General features: G+C 42.1%; 1 protein-coding gene across 2 annotated transcripts in view; it reads left to right on the top strand.

The window, feature by feature from the left end:
- The window catches only part of NPNT (nephronectin), a 56,453-nt gene that overhangs the window by 18,696 nt on the left and 22,717 nt on the right, over nucleotides 1-15,040 (top strand). For both annotated transcript variants that reach the window (XM_086611636.1, XM_086611635.1), the window contains exons 5-8: nucleotides 6,217-6,336; nucleotides 7,161-7,280; nucleotides 12,612-12,746; nucleotides 13,964-14,086. In XM_086611636.1, the coding sequence (XP_086467762.1) occupies nucleotides 6,217-6,336; nucleotides 7,161-7,280; nucleotides 12,612-12,746; nucleotides 13,964-14,086 (498 nt within the window). The remainder of the gene's footprint in view (nucleotides 1-6,216; nucleotides 6,337-7,160; nucleotides 7,281-12,611; nucleotides 12,747-13,963; nucleotides 14,087-15,040) is intronic.

The following is a 15,040-nucleotide window of genomic DNA, read 5'->3' as shown; positions in this document are numbered from 1 at the left end:
TAAAGAAAACCTTTTAGGCAGTGTTGATCTAACACTTCTGTGCAGTATTGGTGACAAAGTTGCTATGGCAGATGTGTGTGAGATGCCTGCTCACAGTGGTGTCCCCAGTCTACACTGGTTCAGCTGGCTACATCTGGCTATCTATTCTATCAGATAGTGAGACCTGGGAGCTGTTCCTGGGATTGGGGTGCACGTCCTTCTGTGTGCCGATTCCACATTAGGATGAGACCTGAAGGTGCACAGTGGATGCAGAGAGAGCTTTTGCTGGGAAAAAATTCAAATTGCACAGGATAAACGTGACCTATGTTATATCTTAATGTAGGCACCTGTTCAGTCCGTGGACCTTCCTTGTTTCTGTTCTAGAGTAATAACTAGTAATAACAGAGAGTAATGGCGTTGGCAAAATAAACATTGGAGTTCCTCTGCAAAGACAGAAGTCTTTCTAGTGTGTGTGAATGCTGCTGGGCTGCGAAGTGTGTTCAGGTTTTTGGTGACAGGTGTTCTTTGAGTAAAGCCTGCTTGTCAGTGCTTGTACATCTCATCCATTCGTGGGCCTTGCGGATCAAGCCGTATTCCAGAGGCCAATCCAAGAGAAAAACCCAGCCTCGCAGCGGAACTGTGGAACCTCGACTGTATGTTGACGCCTGGATGCTTATCCTTTTCCAGCAGCACTGTGTGGCAATGGAGACCTCACTTTAGGTCACTCAGAAGTCAGGATTAGCTGATACCATCTTGTTTATTATGTTGCTACCTTCAGCGACTAAATTGCAGTGAGTTTGCACAAAAGCTGACCATGTGGTCTCCCCACAGCATTCAAATCTCCTGAGCAGCTTCAGTGTTTCCCTTCCAGCTTTTTGATCCCAGGTTTACAGCTGTAACCAGTTAAGAAAAAAGCTGAGCAACTTGAAAGAAAATACCCTGTGCCAGCTCACTCATTTATAGTCATAATAAAGGAACTAATACTTCTCTCAAAATGTGTTCATCAGAAAATTGATACCTGCTCTTCAGTAAGATCTTATGTTCATAGACAAATATGAGTGGCTGAGGTGCAAGGTGACTTTGTGTGGCTGGGAAAGGTTGTCTGTCTGCAAAGAATGTACGGCAGCTTTCCTGTAGCTTACTATCCTCTTATCCTGTTTGTTTGAGGAACATAATGCAAAAGTTTGCTACTTTCTCTTTTTGTAATGCAGTTCTTGTCAGGACTTTTTTTTTTTTTTTTTTTTTAAATGATGAAGTAATGCATATTACAAAGATCTGATCATTTGCTATGAAAATGATGATTGTTAACTTTTGCTTTTGCAGTTGTTGGTTAATCAGACTAAGTGATGTGAACAAAACTCTCTTAGGGTAATACAAATCTGCCCTCATAACGAAGTTAGACATGGTAGTGTGATGATAGAATCATAGAATCGTAAAATGGTTTGGGTTGGAAGGGACCTCAAAGATCATCTAGTTCCAACCCCCATGCCATGGGCAGGGACACCCTCCACTACACCAGGTTGCCCAGAGCCTCATCCAACCTGGCCTTGAACACTTCCAGGGATGGGGCATCTACAACTTCTCTGGGCAACCTGTTCCAGTGCCTCACCACCCTCTGAGTGAAGAACTTCTTCCTTATATCCAATCTAAATCTCCCCTCTTTCAGTTTAAATCCATTGCCTCTTGTCCTATCACTACACACCCTTGTAAAAAGTCCCTCTCCAGCTTTCCTGTAGGCCCCCTTTAGGTACTGGAAGGCTGCTATAAGATCACCCCGAAGCCTTCTCTTCTCCAGCCTGAACATTTCTGTGCAATGGTGGGTGCTGGAAAGGAAAGCTGATCTACTGTATGGTAGATAACAGTTTAATTTTTCACTTGGTTTCTGGTCCCTAGCTTTCTGTTTTTCAAAGTCTGAGTAAATTTGGTATTGTGTATTTGACCTCTGTGTTGCCTAATTCAAGTCAGCTAATAAGCAGAAGTCTGAGTGCTGGAGTCAGAAGCTAATTAAACCAGCAGAATGTATTGCATCTTCCTCAGAATAAGTGCCCCATTGTTAGGTGTGTACTGAAGTTGGTCGTTATCCAAGATCATGTGTGGTTGCCACACAGTAGTCAAAAAAGTCACATCTGGATTTACCAGCATAGCACTGTAATCCTTTCCTTTCATTCACATTTTCATTTCTTTTCTTTAAAAATTCATTTCTTGTGCTCAGCAGCCTGTACTTACGTTTTAGGCTTGCTTTCCATAGTGCTCGAAGCTGTCAGTCTGCTTTTATGTACAGTGCTGCCTTATGTTATTTTGCAATTAAGAATACTGGTTTTGCATTTACTGGTTTTGTGCAATTGTAGGCAATGTGGGAATTTAAGTGGCTGAGCAAGGAAATTCTATAGCGAGTGGACATTCCTGCAAAAAAGTTAAAGGGATCTGTTAAACTTTTTAATAGTGGTGGGCTTTGTATTTTAAATTCCAGTGTGGAGAGGAAACTTTCGCTGTTTTCTTATTTCCTCTTTTGATGTATAGACATTCATACTGAGATATCTTTATAGTTATTGCTTGAAATCCATAATTAATGAGTAACCTGACCTTTTTTAAACCAGCGTTTGTTCAAGAGGTATGTTGCTGTAGCTGACTGCTGACATTAGCCTGAACTTGTTCTTGAAAAAATAGCCCTTACTTCAGGAACAAGAAGCACACAAGCAGATAGAGTATATAAATAGCAGGAATGTTTCAGCGCTCCCCCAGTCCATGTGCAGCACATCCGGACTCTTCTTAGGGATGCCCGCTGTGACAGATGATAGGGGGTAGATCAAGAAAGCTGTCAGCATATCCATACAGGCCTTTGTGAAGAACCAGAAGGACCTGCCAGTCGTCATACAATGTGCCTCCTAGGAAACTGAGCCGTGCTTCCAAGTGCGTGCCCATCCGCCTACGCTGGTGAAAAGGAGAAGAAGAGAAATTGCGATTTGGAGAAAAGGAGATGAGCTGAGCAGTGTGCTCTAGCACCCCTAACCTATTTGCAGGCCGGCTTCTCTTCCAAGCAGCCACGGCACTGCCAGTACCTGTTGTGCTAAACAGCAGCATTCATCCTGGCTCCAGAAGGTTAACAACATCTTTCTCTCACCAGCTAACTTCAAAGGCAAAAGTGAAAACCCATGACACGTGAGGTTTAGGTTTAAGAAGAGCTGTGCTAACAGCCTGTTTCTGCTGCCTTGTGACCATAGCTTTCTGTTACATCAGCCAAGGTTAAAAAAATTGAACTTTTTCAAGGCAAAGGCATTTTTTTTAAGATGTGAATCAAACTGCGTTTGCGCACAGGCAGAAATGGAATGAAGCAAGGACAATAGAAATAATTTAGTCAAAATTCCACAAACAAAAAGTGTGTCGTGATATCCTAATACAGTTGATTGCATCTACTTTTTAAGATCAGGTTATTCTCAGAGTATGTTACTAATAGCCATCTACTCATCAATACCAGAGCTTTCATTTCTGAACTAAGAATATGCTGTACCAAATGGTGGTGTAGTATTCAGAGTCCTCTAGAAAGATCTAATTATTTAAGGCTCATAATGTAATCTATACTTTGTGCAAGACAGTAAACTTAGAACAGTCATAAATTCTTATAATTTTCAACTTTGGATCTGTGCTTGTAGCTCTGCGAATAAATACAAGACAGTTCTTCAGGAGTATTTGAACTTAGGAGCTGAAGTGCAGTGGGATGAAAGGACTAGAAGTTAACACAGGCACGGTTAAAATCCTGCCCTCTCAGCTTAATTTCAGCATTGCTTTTCCTCATTCTGTCCTTACTTCTAGTTCAGTATTTTTGTTTAGCTCTGTTATGCATTTCTTTTGTAAAGTGATGCTTTTTGTACGAAACAAGAATAGAGATATTTTAGACTTAAAGAACTATTCTTTCTCTTACTGCAAAATTTTGTCCATGAATCTCAAAATAGTCAATGGTGTGGGCTCTGTGGGAATACTTTTATGAATTGAAGTCAAACTTTAACAGAGTTTTTTAATTTAACCATGACTTTTTAAACAGAAGTGTCGCATGTGTGATAAATATGTTAATGCAGCTATTATGTCTGTCAGGAGCTGCCTAATTGTAGTAAGTTTTACAGAAGAAGGAAAAAAGCAACTTTTTTTGCTGTCCAGAGAAGTTTGCCTCCCAAAATGTGAGCTTCCACCTGTTTATTGAGCATTTTTATGCGAAGTTTTTTTTACATAAAGATTTTCACAATGAAAACTTGCCCTAATTTAGATTAGATATCAGAAAAAATTTCTTTACAGAGAGGCTTGTGAAGTACTGGAACAGGCTGCCCAGGGAGGTGGTGGAGTCCCCATCCCTGGAGGTGTTTAAAAACCGTGTGGATTTGGTGTTGAGCAACATGGTTTAGGGACCCTGACAGTGCAGGGTGAATGGTTGGACTTGATGATCTTGAAGGTCTCTTCCAACCAGACGATTCTATGATTCCTCCCAAGGCTTGGAAAAATGGAAGTAAAAAATGTCATATCCATCAGTTAGGGGAAGAGTTGCGGGGAGGAGCAGATACCTGTCTGCATGACACTCGTTTTTCCTTGACTCCTTGAAGATGAAAACAAAGTAGGTCAGAAGGTAATAAATGTTACGATACACTCAAACGCTGCTGGGAGCTCTCAGGAGCAGCAGTGATGTAGCAGAGTGTACATCACAGGCACTGGCAAAATCCTTGTGGCTAATTTTGGGTTACATCAGTGACTTGTAGTCTGATGTTTTATTTTTATCTTGATTGCTCTGCATTGTGTCAGTCATAATGAAAGGGAAAACACTTCTCAATTTTAGAATGCCATTTGAAAACATTTTCACCTGAAAAAAATAAGATTTAGAACTTTACTCTCCAGAACTAAGTGATTACAATGTTTCAAGATGAATTTGAAATCCAAGTGGTAGGAATGTGAAGAATTCCAGGTGTAGCTGTCTAGAAGCAGTGTTTTCTCTGACTTCCTCTCCACAGTGAATGTAACTTTCTCTAACTCCATTGACAACGTAGACCTTGTTGAGGTTGCTACTTGTAGTTCATAAAGCGATCAACGAATTTCTGACTTCGTTCTAACCAGAGGTATATTTGTATTTCTGTTTTAATGTCTTAACTCTAAGCCTTCTCATCTAGTCCATAGAAAGCATATATCACCTTCTCAGCTGGCATTTTAGAAGGTGGCTACTGTGTTCGTGTGCCTGCCACATGGTAGGAGCCCCAAGGCTTACTTTTCTGCCACGTGGGTTAGGGAGTGATGCTTGATGAAGAAAGTGCCTGATCGTGGAGATGGCTCTTCGAAAAGTTCCTGCAAATGACAGTTGCTCTCTTACTGTAACAGGCCTCCAGATGGTGTTGTGCAATGTTAGAGATGAGGGTAACTCGGTTGTTTAAATACTTGCTGACTGGATTTGTTGATAGATTTCTTTAATTGTCATCTTTACTCATCAGTACACAAATATCTAAGTAAGAAATGATTCTGGTTTACCCAGATAAAACCAACACGTATTCTTGGAAGAGAATTCTGAAGAAATTTCTCACTCATACTTTGCTTCTTGTTAGAAGCCTTGTCTACCGATACGAAAATTGTGGGCTGAATACTTTCAGTTTAAGTCATGAATTCTGTATTAAATTCTAAATCTGAAATACTAGCCTACATGGATAGTCCTTGACAAATATCACTGATGTCAGATACTTTTTTCCAGTATTTTTGAGGTGGTAAGGCATATATTTTCTCCGTGAGATTGTTTGAAGTAGGTTAGCATTAGCTTTCCTACCTTCCTTTGCAACTAATTTTGAAGCATGATTGTGAATCACTGAATCACGGTCAGAATCACTGATAGTGATTGCAGCAGTGACGTTTGCTTTCTCCCTCCTCCTCCTCTGGAGTTCTCGCTGGTCCTGGACATGGCATCAACGTGCATAGTGGCAAGAAGTGGGCAGCCTGAGCTTGTGCATTCCCTGATGAAACTTCTGTTGGCACTTATCTAACGCTAATACTGTCATTTCTGAAAGGGTATCTGTGCCAGAGAAGAAAAAGCGCCGCTTGGCAGGAGGGGTGAACAGTGCTTCATGTAGCATGTTCTGGACACTTGCTGTCAGCCGGGCTGCTTAGGAAAACCTACTTGCCACATTTTTCCTTCTTTCTCCAGGAACTCGAACTAGCAGGTCGTTTTCACGCCCACTTTGTATGTTTTCTTTTCCCACCCCTTCCCGTTCGTTTCAGATCTGAACGAGTGCGGACTGAAGCCGCGGCCGTGCAAACACCGGTGCATGAATACCTACGGCAGCTACAAGTGCTACTGCCTCAACGGCTACATGCTTATGCCAGATGGGACGTGCTCGAGTACGGCAAGGCTTGTCGCCTGCTTTTTTCAAGCTCCTCAAGATCCCTGCTTGGGTTTCCCTGGGAAATTTGTATGAAATGAAGATGAATCCCAAAGTAAAAGATTACTCTTGCTGGAAATTAGGCGGTTGCACGAGATGAGCTGCTTTTTTTTCTAATGAAATTAGGCTGAATGAAACAAGAGCAAATATTTTTATTTTGTTAGTTTTATTACAAGTTTCCCCAGAAGCATTCTTCAGTGCTGTAAATCACTGTTAATTGGCCTTCGAGGACACGTGCTTGCAGTTTTGATTGCAGCAAGACACCTGCAGTTCTGCTGTATTACGTTCTTAATGAATGTAAAATCATTAAAGTTGCAGATGTTGGTTGGTTGACTGGTATAAAATTATACTGTCAGCTCTCTGGAGATCAGGTTCCTACTTGCTCCCATGAAAGTGGATATTTTGAGTGTCTGGACAGAGAGAAAGGGAGAGAAATTACCTTTAATTAAAGATGCTCCTATCTTAAAATGGCAGTACTGTCCAGGAGGGTTTATAGCGCACACTGGGCTTTATATTCCTCATAAGGGCTGCATTCCATGTCACAGCTTGCTACCGTTGTGGTTGTTTTCTTTTTTTTTTTTCTTAGAGATACAGTTTGTGGAAAGAAAAAATATACTGCATATGCATTTGCTCTTTAAAGCCTAAATGGATACCTGTTAAATTCAACAGGCATTTTTCCATTTCTGTCGTAATTATACAATGGCTTAATTCTCCAAAGTTTTTAGTAATTTTCTGATACTGATCAGAGTCCTTATCGAAATATGTTCAATTATTTTTACCTAGGTGCCCTTTCTTGCATGATGGCAAACTGTCAGTATGGCTGTGATGTGCTGAAAGGGGAAGTACGCTGCCGCTGTCCTTCTCCAGGGCTGCAGCTGGGGCCCGATGGCAGGACTTGCATAGGTAGGTGATCGAATGTAGATTTATTTTTTTTCTCCAAAATGTTTTTATCCTCACACTGAACGCAGTTCAAGAGAGTTTATTGGATGTATTTAAGATGCATCGTACGTGCGGTTTAAAGACATTGCTAATGAGAATTAGGATAGGTGTGTTGCTCAGGTGCTCTCAAGTGGTCTGTGTCAGAGATCGCCAGTTCCTCCAGTCCTGCCGGTTTCGTTGACTGCTGAAAACCCGCACGCACTGCCTGGCGTCCAAGCCCTCAGCCCTTACTGCTCCTGTGACTGGGTTGTTTTAAACTATTGCTGACAGAGGCTCCAAAATACCTGCCTGCATAAAAAAAGGAGAGGGGAGGTCAGCTCTCCCTCATACCCAGCAAGGTGGTGTTTAGGCTCAAGGAGTAGAGGGATAATTTGTGCAAATCAGTGAGATTATACTGGGACGAGGTGAAGGTCTGTGCATGCTCCCAATATTAATGGGATTGAAGCTACTGTGAAAATTCCGGGTTAAAATAAACTCAGGAATTTAGACTGTATAAAAGTGAAATGTTTTGTTCCCACGTTCATGAACATGGAAAAGGTGCTTATGGTTAATCAGACTGTATTGTGCCACACTCTACTATGGTCTGAAGAGCAGTGTGATGTGTGATTTCATTAGTCATTAACTATATATCCCGAGCGGATATGATGCTCCAGTGATTTTATTATTTATATCCTATGCAGTGCTACAGTTCTGTAACCAGTAGCAACACTTGCACTGGAAGAATCTAACAGAATGTGGCTGCCCTAATCATCCATTTGAGTATCATGGCTGTCCACAGGGTAGGTGGTTCTCCAAGTGGCTGACCCATGCTGACCAAGAATTTGATGGCAAGGGACAGATTCTAGATCTTCTGATGTGAGGAGTGGGCTCAGGTCTAAGTTGGAGGCTTTCGGAAGTGCATAGTTGACATGTCTGTGTATTCAAAAGAACAGTTAGAAACAGGAGGAAAAACTCCACTGCTGTCACACACTGAAGGGATTGAATTGTGTTTAATCACACTGTAGACATTATGGCAGAGATCTTTGGAAGAAACTTGTGCCATGCCAGTGTGAGCTGTGTGATTTTAAGTACAAAATCAAGGAAGTTATACGGGGTACAGATATTTGCTAGAAAAATACTTGCAAGACTCTCCTAGAGTGCATTTTTATATTCAGGTAAACTTCATACTTTGAAATAAAAAAAGTGTACTTTTAATGCTGAAGACTAGCACTTGAACCAGTTATTTGAAGCACTTTCAGTTCTTCAGTGTAGGTTTCAAAAAAACACTTTCTTTCCCAGAAGGCTGAAGAACTGTGTACCCACATTTCAGTTGTGTGTGCATCATTCAGATTGATATCATAACCTATTTTTAAAATTTTCCATGAAAATGTCAGAGTAGCCTGGTACAATATAGAGATATAAAGTAGTCACAGCAAGAGATGTCTGTCCTTCATGGGTTATAACATGATCTGCTCTCCTTTTTCTGGTAAGAAGTGATTGCGACATGCACCCTTTTTGTGGTGTTTCTCTCTCAAGTTTGAGTTCTACTAAAACCAGTAAATGCTTCCAAGAATCGAAGCTATTTGAGGCTGGGACTGTGCCTTTTCCTCACACATGTACAAGCCCCTCACTGTTGGGGAGGTTGTCAGCTCCAGTGAGGGTCTGGATATTGCTGCAGTACAAATGGAAGTGTAGATGATGGTAAAAAAAATTGAAATGTGCATTTGCTGCAGCTCTTGAAATCTTTGTTTGAGGAGAACGTGAAAGACAGCTGGGAATGTAATGCTTATTTTTAGCACAGGTGGAAATTCCTCTAGGCATTATTCTATTCTTAGTTTAACCCATGCTGATGATTCTCTTGTTAAAACGTTCTTTCCAAATAATCAGTATAAAGTCACCAAACAATTTGGCTACAGAGGCAAATCATATAGACTAAATAGCAACAAATTGAAACAGGCTTCAGCAAAGTATTCAGTGAAAATATGGATTACTAATTAATTGATTAATGACTCTGGAATCAATAAATCACTTGGTGTTGCCAGCTTTTTAGATTGGGGTTTTCGTTTAATGGAATTAGCAGTGTACACATTTCCGCTTCAGAAAGTCTGAAATTATTTGAGGACTGAAAATACCTACTTTCATTGTAAAAGAAATTATTTCTAGTTGTTTTGGTTGTGCATAGAAACTTGAAAATATGGCCTCGTAAACTTAAAAACCATACTATTTTAAAATGAATCTTATAGTTGTTTAGAGCTTCAATTGGCAATTTGGTCATACTCACAGCAGGAGAGAAGCAAGACTTGGGAATTCTGCTTCTCTGTTGGACACTGACCATCCCGTGCATTAGGTGCTGTCTGTATCGCAGGCTTTTGGAGCAGCTCCCTGGCGCTGAGCTGAGGCATGCACCGCCATGGCAGACCAGGCTGAGATCAGAATGCAAACCACCCCTTCATGCCCTGGTTTTCGAAGGAAGCAGGCGTGAACCACAGCATAGTGCAGCAGGCAAAGGAAACAGCCTTCCACTGTTTGGGCCTAGGTTCGAATTGACGTGGGTCCATGGACTTGAAAGAAGCCACAGATGCTGGACTGTGTGAGAACTGCAGGAAGCTAATCATAAGCACTTGCATACCATCTTGGAGCTAACGATCGAAAAGTGCTTTTGCCACCAGTAACGAGCATCCACTCACTTCTCATATTAAATACAAGCAGTAGACTGTTACATTTTTCATAGAATCATAGAATCATAGAATGGTTAGGGCTGGAAGGGACCTTCAAAGGTCATCTAGTCCAACCCCCCTGCAACAAACAGGGATATCTCCAACTAGATCAGGTTGCTCAGGGCCTCGTCCAACCTGGCCTTGAATGTCTCCAGGGATGGAGCATCCACCACCTCTCTGGGCAACCTGTTCCAGTGTTCTACAACTCTCATGGAGTTCTACAAACTCTCTTTTTCCGTTATTTTTGTGTCAATTTTCAAAGGCGTATTGGTTAGCAGTTCAGTCCTGTATCTTTAGGATCTAAAACTGCCTAGAAAATACCACTACAGTACAATACAGCACCACTACAGTGCTCTCGTCTTCTAACATACTTCTTGCCTTACGGGAATTTGCAGAAACATGAGTGTGTACGGAGGGAAAGGCAGGACAAGCTACGCTGGGTTTTAAAGAATGTGATGGGCTGTATTCAGTGGCTAATCTTTTTCTTACTGAATTGCTTTTTGAAGTTGTGGTTTAAAGATAAAAACAACAACAAAGAACTCCCAACTAGCTCATAGTAATCAACAGCCTGAAATTTGCAGCCTTGAAATAATATTTTAATTAAGGGTAGAAGGTTGTGGCTTATAAATTAAATAAGAGTAAGGAAGATGTTAGAATTTATAAAACTCTTAATGATGTACTCAAGGCCTAAAAGTTTACTAATAGATTCAAACCAAGAGGCAGATTTATAGAGAGATTCAGGCACGTGGAGAGGTGCCCAGTATTGGCCTCGTTTTCTGTCTGATTCAAGCCTTTATGGCGGCATTGCAGAAGCGCTCCCAATGGAGAGAGAAGGAGAACTGCTGTCAGAGCAGTCTGAGGGGCCAGGAACACGGGAGCTCAGGGCTTGGATCCTTGCTGTCCTCAGCAATTCTTCATGTGGAGTGGGACAGTGCCAGCAGGAGCTACTGGGGGAGCCCATCTAGCCAGTAATTCATGGCTTTAGGTCACTTCTTTTGGCTGTGGGAAACACAGCTTGGAGAATTTGAAGCTACATCTCCCCTGCCTCAGGTACCTGCCCTAATGAACCAGCAGTTTTGTGGTGACATTTTTCCTGTGCTGTGCAGGAGACTCAGGCTTCTCTCTGCCTCCTTCAGGCCTCTTTCACAAGCAGCAGGGCATCAATCACTTGGCTTTGTTTTGCACTCTTGACACCTGCAGCTGAAGTGCTCCTTTTGGGAAAAGAATTGCTTGGAGAGCAAACTCTTGCTTTGCTGATAGAGCTGCAGAGCAAAGGCTCCAGCCGTGCTCTGTAGATAACCAACACACGTCAGAGGCAGCCGTGCATGGCAGAGCTCTACCTCAGTGAAGAATTAGGGTTTGAGCACCCAGCAGCCTTCAGCTCGGTTTCCAAGGGCTACAAAGTGAGTGGTAGCACAAGCAGCTTTTCTGTTTCAGCCTGACCTCATCTGAGTTTTCCAGACAGTGAAAGCAGCTCTGGGTGAATGTTGGCTGCTCCCTGGGCCTCTGCCTGGCATATTAGTCAGCATGAAGAACAGCAGCTTCTGGGAGCTGAGGACCATCAGACGTTGACTGAGCGTCACCCTTGTCTTCCCAGTCTTCTAACCTTGCCTGGATGTCGCTAGCTGAAGCACTGCTTCAGGTCCTGCTGGGTGTCCTTGGCAGGGAAAACGGGAGCCATATATATCTCAGCACCTCAGAGATACTTTAAGGTCGCTTAGGTAACCACCCTCTCCATGAAAGAGGGGTCAGCAACAGCACAGGTGCTGCAGGGCAAGAGCTTGTGAAGGGCTCAAAAAGCGTTTGACCTGTGGTAGCTAACTGGTAGGAGACCCAGAAATACTGCACCCCTGGCGTTAGCTTGAACTTTCTTTGCTTAGAGAAAGTCCTGAGCAGATGAAGGTTTCCAGAGGGGCTTAATGGGCCGGCCATGGATTAGGGACACCTGAGATTTTAAAAGAACCAAACCACTTCCTACTGCAGGGTGATGTACTTTGAATATGCACGTATGACCTGTGCTACAGGAACAGTGTTTCAAGAATGTTTCAGAGAAAGAGTTACTGGGATGGTTTTTATCTGTAAATCCAGGTGCTGTCTTTATAACTGGGCAGGGCTTAGTGGGAGAAAAGAAAGTTATGCAAATAACACAAATAGCTTTTCTTCAGACAGAGACTATTACAGTTTTAAGGATGAGTGTTTTGAGGCCTTGAAGAAGCTGTCGTGCGTTCTGTGGGGAATTAGAGAATGTCTTCCCTCCAAGGGGAAGGGTACCGGAATGGCAAGAGCATAGAGCAAGCACTGCAAATTCAGTAGCGATGCTCATTATGCCGGTGTGTCTCTTGTCACTCTCTGTATTTGTAAATCTGGCACAGGAGGCATAAAAATTTGGGCATATGACCAAGAGCTCGACGGAGATGACCCAGCCAGAGGAAGTGCTCAGGTGTTACTGCTGACTGCTCAGCTTGTAGCCAAAAAGACCTTATCAAAAATACTTTTGACTCTTCTTTAGTTTTTCATTATGTGAAACCAGTTTAATTTAGAAAGTACAGATTGTATTCTAACTGCTATTGAGAATAACACAGTCCTTTTGTTTCCACAGATATTGATGAATGTGCTACTGGGAGAGTTATCTGCCCACGCTTTAGGCACTGCGTCAATACTTTCGGAAGCTACATGTGCAGGTGCCGTAAAGGCTTTGATCTAATGTACATCGGAGGCAAATACCAATGCCATGGTAATAACAACTTATTTCTTATGTGCATGTAATAGAGCTGCATATTCCAAGCTGAAATTAATGCTTTAAAGAGGAATGTTTGCTTGTTGTGGCCGAAACATTGAAGCAGGTTGTTTTAGGTTGCACTGTATCTGTATTTTAGGAAAGGGCGGATTATAGAAATAGAGTGTGAAAAAGAAAGCATATATTTAGCCTCCATTCTTGTAACCGGTTCCCCTGTGGAAACTAGTGGGAAAGCAGAGCTGACGACCCCAGGAATTCCTTTCCAAAGCCTTTGTCCCCACGGGTATCACTGTGCACAGGCAGTTGTAGGTTTGGATTAGCGTATGAGCTTAGGCTATGTCTGAGCTGTAACACCGGTGTGCTCCATAGCATGGCCTAAGATCCAAGATAAGAAAATGTGGTTAGAGCACACCCCAGCTCCTTCCAACCCAGGGTGCCCAGCTTTCCTTCCCCTGAAGACAGGTGGGGAAAAGGCAGGGGTTGGGAAATAATCTGTCTTTGTCTGGACATGAGACTGGAATGCAGCTGGTGTATGCCCTTCAACAAAGGTGTTCCCAGGTCCCACTGTCTTAGTTTTCCAGGGCCTCAACTGGTTATGAACCTTTCACTGAGAAAAGGATCACGTGGAGATAATGAGGCATTGCTTTGTGTTTGTTTAAGTATATTTTTTGTGGAAAAATCTCTATGCAGAGCACTGGAATGCGGTGATTTTTGCTTCCGTCACTAAAAACAAACACAGGAATGCCATATATTTCAAGCAGTTTCTACTTGATATAGAAACATCCATACAGATATATAATAGAGGAAGCGTTTTATGAAAAAACAGTTTAACACTTGTTAGACTAAGAATATGCATGTTCTTACACCGTGTTTTTCTTTTCTTATCATGTCACCCTTAAGAAGTGGTTATTAAATTTGTGATCTTCATGATCTCAACTGCGATCTACCCACAGCACATCACTGAAGCTGGTGCTGAGTTATAAGCTGAGCAATACCAGAGCTGCACAGTAGTCCCTTTTACCCTGGTGCTTGTATTACCCCCTTGGTTTGTGACTGTCTGTCTTCCTTTTCCCACTGGCAATTCAGTTTTATTAAGTTTTTCAAAATTAATAATGTTTTCCTAACGACCATACTACTGTTTGAGTCTGCAGGGATAAGCGGAAAGTCAAGTTTATTTGATGCGAATGATTTTTTTGTGTAACTTTCTGTTGCAGATATAGATGAGTGCTCCCTTGGCCACCATCAGTGTGGTAGTTTTTCACGATGTTACAATACACCAGGATCCTACAAATGCAAGTGTAAAGAAGGGTACAGAGACAATGGAACAAACTGCATACGTATGTAATGCTCCTTTTAAAAAGGAATTCTGACAGGAAATGTGTCCCATGTTGTAAATTTTGAGATAGAGCACTATCAGGCTCAGTTTCTCCTCACTATTTTTAATAAGTAATAAGGAGCCAGGGAATGTAGTCAGAGTTTTCTGAGTCTTAGCATGCCTTGGTAAAAATACCTTTCCCTGAGCCATTTTCATAATTAGAAAGAAATTCACCTCTCCCTGTGCACAACTTAATTTTAGAGATTGCTTCAGGATGAGAACAACTGAGTAAGCAAGGATAGGTCTGGTCAAACAGTACATATTACTCATACCCTGTTGTTATGTACACTCTGCAACTGGCCCGTTTCAGCAGCTCACTCCATCCCCTCCCCACTGCTCCCCAGAGGAGCCCAGAGGGAGAATTTCTCTGGAAGAATTCCCTGTTAGAAAATTCCCTTCCTCACCTCTCTCTTGGAAGAAGCAGCCATGCCCCTTGGTACAGAATAGGCCATTGGAGCTCCCCCACATTTGACATCCCTCAGGACCGTGCAGCAATACGACATCTCCTCAATCTCTTTGAGGACCTTGCGTTCATACGTGGGTTCTGGTCTTTGGTGACTGACTGATCTCTTTGAAGAGCAGTACCATCGCGGACTTGTTTCCTTTGGCTGTAGCTGTCATGATGCTGTGATCTGGGTAAGGTGATCTTTCACAACCTGAGCGCTCACAATTATATGTGGACACACTTCACATGTGGTACTGGGACATAGTCCTAAGGTGCATTTTTATATTTTAATGTACCATAATGTAAAAACTGCAGGGTATCCAAAAGAATAGTAATAAACAGGTGGCCAGAGAGAAGAGCTTTTTACCTACTACCATCAAACGATTCATTGTTTAACAAACAGTAGTTCTTTATTTTAACTGTGTGTTATACTTGAAACACTTGTACACAGAATATGTGACTAGAGTTCTT

Source organism: Tauraco erythrolophus, chromosome 5 (assembly GCF_009769465.1).
Source record: "Tauraco erythrolophus isolate bTauEry1 chromosome 5, bTauEry1.pri, whole genome shotgun sequence".
In the NCBI taxonomy this organism is placed as follows: domain Eukaryota; kingdom Metazoa; phylum Chordata; class Aves; order Musophagiformes; family Musophagidae; genus Tauraco; species Tauraco erythrolophus.
Note: the sequence above shows the minus strand (reverse complement) of the source record. Positions and strands in the feature narration are given on the sequence as shown.